The 11,369-nt window shown below is 39.9% G+C and overlaps 1 protein-coding gene across 1 annotated transcript; it reads left to right on the top strand.

Moving 5' to 3' along the window:
* Positions 1-3,725: 3,725 nt before the first annotated feature.
* abrab (actin binding Rho activating protein b) lies at positions 3,726-9,541 on the top strand. The gene is made up of 2 exons (XM_084739902.1): positions 3,726-5,010; positions 6,303-9,541. The coding sequence occupies exons 1-2, from the start codon at positions 4,259-4,261 to the stop codon at positions 6,784-6,786; spliced, it is 1,236 nt and encodes a 411-aa protein (XP_084596028.1). The 5' UTR covers positions 3,726-4,258; the 3' UTR covers positions 6,787-9,541.
* The last annotated feature ends 1,828 nt before the right edge of the window (positions 9,542-11,369 follow it).

Below are 11,369 nucleotides of genomic sequence, written 5' to 3'. Positions count from 1 at the left end.
TGACCAGGTGGCGTCCTTACGAAATGCCAGAACCAGCTCAACTGGCTCCTTTCTACACAGACGAGCAGCAGCTGTACTCTGAGTTCCTCACGGATGACTGAGCTTCTCACCCTGTCCCTAAGGGAGATGCCAGCCACCGTCCTGAGAAAACCCATTTCGCCCACTTGTATCCGCAATCTCATTCTTTCGGTCATGACCCAGCCTCCATGACCACAGGTGAGAGCAGAAACGAAGACTGACTGGTAGATGCAGAGCTTTGCCTTCTGGCTCAGGTCTCTTTTCATCACATCAGTGCAGTAAAGTGAATGCAGTACCATTTGTCCATTTGTGTATGATTAAATAAATAGAAGAGAAGCCATCACATCACTGAAGTAAATATAATATACTGTATGTGGGAAAGTTTGGTCCAAGTGCACATTAAAGTGTAACCTGCAGGTTAAATTTCTTACTGAATTTTATATGTAACCTTGTGTAAAATTACAACTTTAAAACTTAATTTAAGTTTTTTGAGGAAACAGCGGTCTGTTTGAGCAAGAGTCTTAAAAAACTTTTTTTTTTTTTTTTTTTTTCAGATGTTGCTTCATATTATGTATGAAGACGAAGTGGCTGTACCTGAATCTGTCCACGGGCGCTGGCTCTCGCTCCTGGGTGCGTTTCATGCAGGTGAAGAGGCAGGACATCACTGTTGCCTCCGTAACTAAAATGGCGGTCTGACCGCCGGCTGACACTGACCACACAACCATCTAACAAACAAAAGGTTTATCAGGGAACTGTCGTTCATGTCTCCATCCCTCACCCCTCTCTCTCCCCACGCCCTCTCCCTCCCAGTCTCCGTAAAAACAGCTCCAGAAGTCACTGCAGTTTGCATATATGTGTGCATTGATTCTCTTGGGGCTCCAACCTGCAAATTACACTTTAAGGTTGTTGATGACGTCATAACTTCCTGAATTCAAGGTGCATTCTTTCAGTGTATGGTCCATAGATGAACAGTAGTGGATACCAGCCATGTGTGTTCATGCACAAACACGAGTCAGACCCCATCTTACTTAATGCTGGATTGTCTGATGTTATAATATAAATATTACCTGGTTTCTTGTTAGTCACAGAATTGTACCTCTGAGTGCTCTCTGCTTGTGAGACAAGATGACAAGTTTCCTAGTTGTGGTCCAGAACATGTGGACATATTCCTTGCTAATATAGCCTACTCACCTTGTGTTTTTTAATTCTGTGGCTCATACTTTTAATACCTTTACAAGTGTTTTTGTAGAAGTGGTGATAATTGATTTGCATAAACACGTCTCTGCCTCACCATGTGGCAGTGTTCAGTACTGCAGTTGTGCCATTTGGCCACAAGAGGGCTCTGTTGACCACAGAACTGTTCATTCTGGCCAGTAACTGAGTTGGAGTGTGTAACTGATGAAGATTCCAGACAAATATTAATATATTGCAATCGCATATATGAAACTATGTTATTGAAGACTAATACAGTAATTTTATTTCTCCTGTTGTCCTTAGAACCACACACACACCTCCATATCTATGTATTCTCCAAAATATGCTAATCCCTGACCTGTAATTGTCCAACCAGTGGTCCTTAAAGTTTATTTGGAATTAATTATTTGATTGGATCCTTGAAAGAGCAGCATCCCAAAGTCACTAAGTCTATTACACTGTACATTTGTACTGTACTATTTTTAATTGAGGATGAAGAAATGTATCTTTTTAAATAGTTTTAAATAAATTGCAGGGTTTGTACAGATGCTGGAACTCCTTGAAAATGCATTTTAATGTAGAGTTTTCAAAATTTGATGGATTGGATAAAGTGCTTGAAACTGTAATTAAATTGGGGTCCAAGCAGCGTTGCTCGTTGCTCATTTCACCAAAATTTGCAGGTGGGTTGCAAATTCCACCCACTGCTCAGGCAACGAAAATGACAGTCAGTGGCCTCAAAAGTGCCTCTATTGCTAAAAGACACCAGACCACATCAGTTGCACAAACGATTTTCCTCCATTCATGCCAATCCTGGGTGTAATGAGGCTGTTTGTCCAGGTGGTGGAGCACTAATTCTACTCTCAGAGCAGCCTGTGAAACTGTACACATCACCAGGCTGACTGGGTTTGAGGAGACGCTCTGTGCTGATGCTCGATGAGTCACTTCCACTCTGTGACAGACTGCCAACAGCTGCAACTTCATGTCTGTGTGCATGTGTCTGTGCCAAGTTCTATTTATAACCAGCCCTCCTCTGCAAACACTGATAATGAAAAACCAACAGACATAAAACTACAGCATGTATCTGCATATAAAACACAGCTCTTAAAACAGCACTAAACGCCTCTCTGATGCATAAAGTCTTGATGTTAGAACAGTTAATGTCAGGATTCATGCTGCTCTCTGTTAAGTGAGTGGGTGAACTGTGATCTCACCACCAGCTGCACTGCAAGACTAAACCTCCTCGTGCGTAAGCAGGAGGTCCTGCTCTCCTCCAGGTATCACATTCTCTCCTGATCAGAAGCTCCCCGTTTCTTTTCACACCTCAGATTAAGTGTCTGCTCGTATCTGCTCAAGTCTTGGCTGCATCTCCTTCGAGCGTCACTGTCGAAGACAGTTTAGAAGTGACAGCAGCAGTTACAGTTAAATACGTTTAAATCTTTGCTGTTAACAGCGTTAGTGCATCCATAATAATATTCTAATAACATACACCAAGGCTGCACAATAACCCCAAACATAACCTTCTTGTCAGAGGAAAAAAGACATTAATTGTGTGCAAAAATAGAAACACTGACAAATGTAGCTTTAAAGTTGTGAAAGGAGAGAAGAGTCATAAAAGTGAGCACTACTGACTAATATCAGTTACACATTTATCTCTAGTTTGATGGCATTAGCTCACATTTTCCACCATAAGTCAGTCTTCATACCAGAAAGGTGTAGCAGCAAAAACCATGATAGTAGACAATAGATAGATAATATGTTTCATGCTTTCAAATTAAACTTTTTATTCGTAAGAGGAAGAATAATTAATTGATTTAGTTTAATTTTCATGTCATGCACAAAAAATTTCCAACCCTCAAGGGTTTATAAGACACCAAAAACAAACATTTTCCTTTCAATACAAAATTACAGTCCATTTTATAACTCAGTCTTAAACAGAATACTCTGCTTTCTCTACCAAGCTTGACAAATAAAATCTGCTACAAAAAAGTCCGCTTTCTAAAGCACCACTCAAGTTTCTCATACTCATCCAGCCGAAAGAAATCAGCACAAATAGAGGACATTTTAGTAAAAAGTGCATCCCTTAAGTCCTCATGGACAGACAGTAAAACAAAGAAATGAACCTCATTCTCAGTTTCACCGAGCTCACACAACAAACAGAGTCTGTCATTAAACCTGCCAGTCTCTAAGGACAATGCTGTAATGTTGTGCACATAACAATCTTCTTTAAATTATACCTCACGAGGTTCTACATTAAACCAATTCTTTATGAGAAGAAGTCTGTAATTTTAGTTTACCATATATCAACTGACCATTTTTCTCTATGCATGAGAAACATTTTACTTCTAATGGAAAATAAGTGACAAATCATTCAAATCAATGTCTTTGTCAGTAGTATAGAGTTGTCTCTCCTTAAGTAAAGCATCTCAAAACCTCCCCCAGCACCAGGAATAACGGTGTTAAGCAGAGTATGTGGACACAAGATCAGTTCATTATCTCCCAGTGGACAAGGTCATCAAAACTTGTGGGTATATTTTTATAATGTCCAATAAAAAGCTGAGATGAATTTGAGCATATATATTTGCACTATTCTTGCAGATTTAAAAAAAAATATCTGTTAAATAAGGAATATAGTGTGCATAAACTAAGTGGTAAGTCTTGGATGGTCTTTGTGTGTGTGTGTGTGTGCACCTCCTGATTAAGCTTAGCACCCTGCTGGTCTACTGCCCTGTTTACCTCTGGTTACAGGCTCCACAATCTGTGATGAAACATGAGTCCGTCGGGGTGACCCGTGTCAGGGAAAGACGATCAGGTCGCCTGGTAGCCCGGGATGACTCAAATACTTTCCACCGTCATGTTAGGGTTTGCTCTCCCCATTTTAGAGCTGCGGCTGCAGGCGTGCAGGACGCAACAGAGGGAGGAAATGTCACAGAAAACAAAGACTTGAGCAGAGAAGAGATGAATACGTCCAAGCTAATCTAACAGCTGATGAGGATAGTCACTTAGAAGGATTAATTGTGCCTGAGCTGACACTTTAATACTTATAATCATGTCGGACAAACAGAGGAAACCATCCACCAACAAGAATATCAAGAAGCTGCGCACTATCAGCATGGTGTGCGGCCTGGCGAGCAGCTGGCAGCAGTGGGTGACAGACAACGAGAAGAAGCAGTCCAGTGAACCCAGCGGCTGGTGTCCATCTTCACTGGGCGAACCAAAAGAGGAGCGCAAAATGAAATGGACCCCAGGGAAGCCTCCTCCGACTCAGACACAGCCAAAAGAAACTCCTAAAAATCAAGTCATCAGTTCTGGAGAGGTTCAAAAGACCTCAGATCTTCACAAGGACACCCAAAAAGCACCCAAGACCTCAGATGAGCCAACGGTTGCTTCTCCCATCAAGGTAACGAAGGTGGTGAAGACGGTGACCAGCGGGGTTCAGGAGAAAGGTGCAGGGGTTGGACTCCTGACGGAGAAGATCAAGGAGGAGTCTCTGCTGTCAGACGAGGAGATCGACAGGCTTCTGAAGAAGAAAAGCTCACCCACACGCCGCAGAAAATGCTCCAACATGGTCTCTTCTCTCACCAAAAGCTGGAAGCAGGTGGAGAAAGAGCAGAAGACTGGTAAAGAGGGAGGAGGAGGAGGAGATAAAGTTGACAGTGAACACCAGAACGCAGAGGAAGAGAGACCAGAAGTAGAAGATGCTCCAACACACAGGATAAGTTCTTTAAAAGATACTGAGGAAAAAAGCAGTGAAGGAGAGCCTGAGTCAGCAGTCAAGATTAAAAGATCCACAGTCCAACTGTGAGTACAAGTGACGTCTCATCCATCATGTGACACAACTTAGTTATTTTAACCCAAACCACAGTCTTTTTCTAACCCTAACAAGGTAGTTTTTGTGCCTAAACTTGACCAAACTGCAACTATTATACAACATAAGACATGTGTCACAAGAGTCGCTGTATGAGGATGTGTTGTATATTAGAGATAAGTAACTAAATTCAGAGTAAAATAGGGTAAAATATAAAACAAAATAAAATTACACAGTATATACAGTCATTTTCATATATACATGATTGATTGATTGATTGATTGATTGATATACATACATATGTATGTACCTAGGAAATAATTGCATCTTCACATAAAAAATTCAACATTTGCAAAAACTGTTGCATCCTATCAGCACAGAACTGGTCCGCCCGTCAAGTGCAACAGCTTGATCCGTGATGTTGTGGACCAGGTGATGAGTCCTGTTTTGTCCATCTGTTAAGTCCAAGCTGGGCTAGCATCGCTTTCATCCCTGCTCTCTTCCACTCCTCCTCGGGTGGTCCACGGCGGTGTGTCCAATTGCATCCATCTGTTGACCGATGCCTACAAGTGTAATTCTGTCACAGGTGATAGGTGTTTCAGCAATAAAGCCAAAAAAATAACAGATTAAAAGAGAAAAATAGTGATGTTTGAAGGAGCTACTGGCTGCAGCATCTACATGCACCACCATTGCCAAAAAAATAAGCTTAAAGGTATTGTTAACCTAACAATAAGAGATAAGGGATAATAAGAGAAAAACTTTGCATGAGTTACAGAGTGAAACTATCCATGACATCAAACTGATATCCAAGACATTGATCTTAGAGCCTGACAAACTTTTGCAATATCTTCATTAAACAGCCAAAAACACACAGTAACTATGTGACCTTATAACAGCCGTTTCGTCTTTGTTCAGCCAGTTTCTGTGCAAAACATTACACCCTCTAATTAGATTGCTAGTTGCTAACGGATCATTTTTCACTTTGTGCTGACAGCGAGGTTTGCTTCTTGGGATAACGGGCCTTTCCCACGCATTACGTTTCTGATGTGAGCAGTTTGAGGCACAAAAACAACTTTTTCTCATTAATGATAAGCTCTCAGTCATTCCGGTTCACTTTCTGCAAACACATCTAATGATCACGTCACTCAGAAACTGCATTCATTTAAGACCAAGTTAAAAAAAAGGAAACTGCTTACTGTTTGATATGCAACTCCCCTGCAGGATCAAAACAGATACTCAGTGTGTATTTTTATTTATTTCTAATATGATCTGACATCCCTCCCAGGTACAAAAAAGAGGCTGAGGATGCCAACAAGATCAACACCCTCTCCAAGAAGTACAGCGCTGTGGGAAATCTCAAGAGCCGCTGGCAGAACTGGGCCTCGGAGCACACGGTGAACCAGAAACTAAACCCCTTCAGTGAATATTTTGACTATGACTACTCCATGTCCCTCCGCCTCCAGAAGGGCCAGGAGGGTTACGGACGCCCCAAGGAGGGCACCCAAACGGCGGAGAGAGCCAAACGCGCCGAGCAGCACATCCACCGTGAGATAGCCGACATGTGCTACGTGATCAGGACTATGGCCGACCCGGACCCGGACGGAAAGACCCGCATCACGTTCGGACAGCTGTTCGACAGATACGTCCGGATCTCCGATAAGGTGGTGGGGATCCTGATGAGAGCCAGGAAGCACGGGAAGGTGGCGTTCGAAGGGGAGATGCTGTGGCAGGGCCAGGATGATGGAGTGATCATTACTCTGCTGGTGTGATGTTAACACCTGGGTCAAAGTTGTGCTGCAAATCCTCTTACAGCTGCTCGGCTGGATCTTGTGAAATAACCTCGGTCATTATCAAGTGTGGCTGAGAGGGGGATTTAAACTACAGTTTGACCCGGGTCTATTCAGCGGACACTCGCAGAACAATATCAAAGGAATATGGAGACTTCAAAGCTTGGCGGATGAGTCGGTGTGGATTATCCAAGGAACATTTGGCTGCTATTTTTGTCGCTACTTGAAGACTTTTCTGTCAGTGTTGTGGATATTTGAGTTGTAGCTATCATGCACAGGTTTTAAGAAATCTGCTAAGACTTTTAAAGTTTTAATTCAGGAGCTCTGGAGCGACAACGCTCTCGCTTTCGGCTGCTTAAGTTTGCAGATTCTCATGTTTGCACTTTTTTATGGCTTATATTAATGAGATACTTGATTATGTGTTAATGTACCAAATAACCAGCAGCTTTGCAGTACAGTGTAGCATGGTAGGAATTCAAACAGGGATTGGGTTTCATTGCCTGAAGACCTGCAGCTCAGCATTCATTATACTGCAGCAGGCACAATGCAGAGGAACAGAGCAGACCACAGCACTTTTAAATCTCACGGCCTGTTAGACTGAGCCCGTTATGATTAATGTAAAGGGGGACAATGATTGTCTGGGGGAAAAGGAAAACTTTCCTTTTCACATTCAGTTATTGAGTGTTAGTAGAATTTGTTGGAGTTAGAATCATAAAGAACTGTTATTTTTAGTCTTTGACAAATTAGGAAAAATTAGGTCGTTCTTTGTTTTCTTTTTTTGAAACCTTTCAGCAGTAAAATATGTACATTTTAATTCTCAGTACTGTGCAGCAAAGCTCTCATCAATCTGCAAACAGCAGTACGATATAAAGTAACTCAAAGCTAAACTACCAAGTCATATTAAAGTTGTCAGTTGACCCTTCCCTAAGCCCCACCCTCCTTGGTTACTGTTGCTAAGCCTGCCAAACTTTCCATTTATACTTATACTCCACTTATAACATGGTGACTTGTCAAAAGAAAAAGATAAGATCAATAATTTATATTTTCATGCCTTTTGTGATCAAAATCTAAGGTTTTTCATGAACCACAGCTCTGTTTCCTAACTCCTGCGTACTTGCTTGGTATATGTTGTGTACTCAGTTTCGGGGTCTGTATCTGGCTTCGGTTTATGTTGCACCGTGATACCAAGAAGCTTCTTTTGGTTTCTTTTCTTTTCTTTAAGAGATCGAGAGAGCGAGCAGCTGTGGTCGAAGACGCTCAGTGGGAAGAGCGATGGTAGCAAGAAAGTTGGTGAATCAGAGAAATAAAATGTTATTTTCTGATTGTTTCACAGAAGTTATATTCTAAGTAATTACATGGTTACTTCCAAAAAAGGCACACATTTATGTGACACAAAATATTAATTCTAAAATGATTTTATGGCTTTATTTCACAACCTGCTCACTGTACATTATCCTGCTTGTTACATGATTATTTACCAAAAAGTATAATTATAATTTTACTGCTCCTCTAGAGTCTGTGATCAGAACTGTGTCCATAGCAACGGTCTGTTCTTCATAGCAACGGTCTGTTATACATAGCAACGGTTTGTTCTATAGAAAGAACAGGCCTTAAAATTCTGTAATTGACCAATCAGAATCGAGTATTCAACAAATCCATGTAATAAGCACATATAAACGCCCCCTAATCCCCCACGCAGCTGCACAACCCTGTGCAGATCACTGCAACACCTGATTTGGTCTGAATGCAGTCTCACTGTATCTAGATTTGAGTAAACTCAAGCTAACCAAGCTTATTTCACCAACAAGATGTTAGTGAAATGTAAAACCTGTATTTTAGATGAATAAAATGTGTATGAAAAAAGAAAACAGTCAACATGCTGCAGCTAAATTAGGAGAATTTATTGTAAACCAATTGTGTTTCGTTCTAAGAATCATTATCTTCCCACAGAGTTTAAATGTTCTTGATTTCATTACTCCAGTAACCAGGATGAACCTCAGACACAACTTAGCAGTGACAGATGGCATGAACAACCCTGCCATTCCTGACAAATCAAAGAATAAATTATCTTTCCCCTTTTTTTCACCATACTTGTGAACACTTGTCAATGTGGTGAATTTACTAACTAAAACTAAAGTCTCCTGAGTGACTTGTCCTTTCGTCTAAAATTGGAGCATGTGACAGTGTATTTCCTGCATGTTTTATTTGATTCTCACTGCTGATCAAAACAAAACATTTCCTCCTTAATTGGATTCCAGGAAGAGTCCTCACAAAAAAACATCACAAGTGAAGTAAATAGAGAGGATGTTTGCACCAATCATCTAAACATAAAATCAGATGAAGTGGTCCAAGTCACGCACGTCTTGTCCTGATCAAAGTTTTAAAAAAGTCCAGTGGCAATAAGACTCTGAAGAGTTTGTCACTTCTTAGCAGTCGGTCACACAAAAATAGAGGATACATTTGCTTCCTTATGTGGACAGATCAGATACAGATGACACACGTACTTTATATTAAATTAGACAAAAACTAAAAAGATATGTTCTTTATTAGACAGTATTAGATCAAATTACCCTCTAATAAAGTCTAATAAGGATCTAACAGTGAGAAATAACACACAGTACTGGTCTTTTGTAATATGTAATTGTATAGGGAAACAGTTACTAATTACCTGCATTAGTTGTTTGGTCCATTAAATGTCAGAAAATTGTGAAAAATGTTGATTAAAACTCAAAGATGACGTCCTCAAATGTCTCATTTTGTCCACAACTCAAAAATATTCAGTTTACTGTCTGAGAGGAGTAAAGGAACCAGAAAATTTTCACATTTAAGAAGCTGAAATCAGAGAATTTGTACTTTTCTAAAATTAAAAAATGACTCAAAATGATTAATTGATTAATTAACCCCGTAATCTCATTAGTTAAAAAAATAGCTCCAAACATGTTGAGCACACAGACATATCTTTTTAAATCTTTCCTGTAATTATTTTCATTATCAATTCACCTGTCGACCAGTTGCTCCATTAATCAGTTAGTTATGTGATTTGAAAATTGTCAGAAAATGTTGATCAGCGTCTTGTAAAGCCCGACTCACTAAAAAAAATTCAGTTTACTGTCAAGAAACGAGTAAAATAAAAACATTAGCAAAACAGATTCATTTATTAATCGATTAATATTACAATAATTGTTGCAGCTCTAAGTGTGTTATGTTTGTTGTAACATTTATTAGTTTGTCCAGCTGTCCCTTCCTTTGTTGTGAACAATTTATTGATAAATTTAAAGGCAGCATTTTTTCACTTGAGGCCATGATGATGGATGGACAACTGTGTGTATGGCAGCATTTTAAAACTGTAATCCTCCTAATAATCCCCACTGGGCGCAAGCCTCATATCTCCATAATGGCATTTTTATTAGTAATTGTTTTTAATTAATCAGTGTTATTTGTCACCCCTTATACTTGTACAAGTTTTTTTTTTTCATTTCCTGAAAAGTATCAGTTTTGTAGTTCTAGTTTTAACAAAACTTGTAAATGTTAGTTGTCAGTCTGAAGTGTTTGTTATCTACACTGGTTGATTGTTACTAGTTACAAAGTTTTATGATAAACTTTGATGAAAACATCTTGACATAAGCTCTCAGAGTGCTGCTCCTCTTGAAAGCATTAAAAAATGGCTGCAAAATATAATGAGATGTTATGCGTTTAGATCATGTGTAATGATACAAGAGAAGGATTTCTTTTAAATTACGTAATGGTGATGAAGAGGAAAGGAAAAGAGTCAGTCTGTTACAGTAAAAAGAAGTTTTTCCTCACTGCTGTCGCGTCAGTGCTTGCTGGGAACTGGTCGGTCTCTGCGTCTCCGTTCTGGACCTGCTCTACATGAAAGGCGCCCTGAGGGAACTTCTGTTGTGGTTTGGTGCCTCACATACATGAGGGCAATGATTGATACAAACCAAACGACATTTTCATTGACTGACAGATTATGAGGATGAAGGCTGTGAAAAAAAAATACCTGGCATACTGTCGACAGTAAGAACCACCTCCCTGTCTGAAACATCCTAACTGGCAGTTACAACATCCACTTCCTGGAACGCAAAGCTAACAGGTCAGCTAGTTTGTTTTGTCTTGTTTTTGTCTTTTTTGTTGTTGTTTTTAAGTTTATTTCTGCCACCTCCCAGAAACACCTGCAACATCCATTTCCTAACAGGAATATCTGTACAGATGCACCATTTTCCCTACATTCCCTACAAAAAAAACCATTAAGTTATTAACGAGAACTGAGTTCTGTCACATCCATCACACAGAATGCTTTGTTTTTTAATTTCTCAACATAGCTGTGAGTAGCCATTTAATGTTTTAAAGTTTAAGAATACACATTAAAACCATAATTCTTATTTAGCTTTGATTTAGAAGGGCTAAAGAGCTGTTATAGTTGAGACACATCTGTTTTATTTAGTTTTGTTTTATTTTTTGTAAACCAGGAAGTGAGACAGGCATCTATAGGGTATAACTCAGACCTGAGCGAAACGTGGCCCGAGGCCAGATGCGACTCTCTGAAAGGTTTCATGTGGCCC

This window comes from Lutjanus erythropterus, chromosome 16 (assembly GCF_056507025.1).
Source record: "Lutjanus erythropterus isolate fLutEry1 chromosome 16, fLutEry1.hap2, whole genome shotgun sequence".
Classification (NCBI taxonomy): Eukaryota; Metazoa; Chordata; class Actinopteri; order Lutjaniformes; family Lutjanidae; genus Lutjanus; species Lutjanus erythropterus.
Note: the sequence above shows the minus strand (reverse complement) of the source record. Positions and strands in the feature narration are given on the sequence as shown.

What these genes read in the sequence shown, in the direction of transcription:
- abrab (XM_084739902.1), top strand. Translation starts at nt 4,259, where the DNA reads ATGTCGGACAAACAGAGGAAACCATCCACCAACAAGAATATCAAGAAG. An exon ending in AAAAGATCCACAGTCCAACT is followed by an intron (nt 5,011 to 6,302) that starts GTGAGTACAAGT and finishes CATCCCTCCCAG; the next exon opens with GTACAAAAAAGAGGCTGAGG.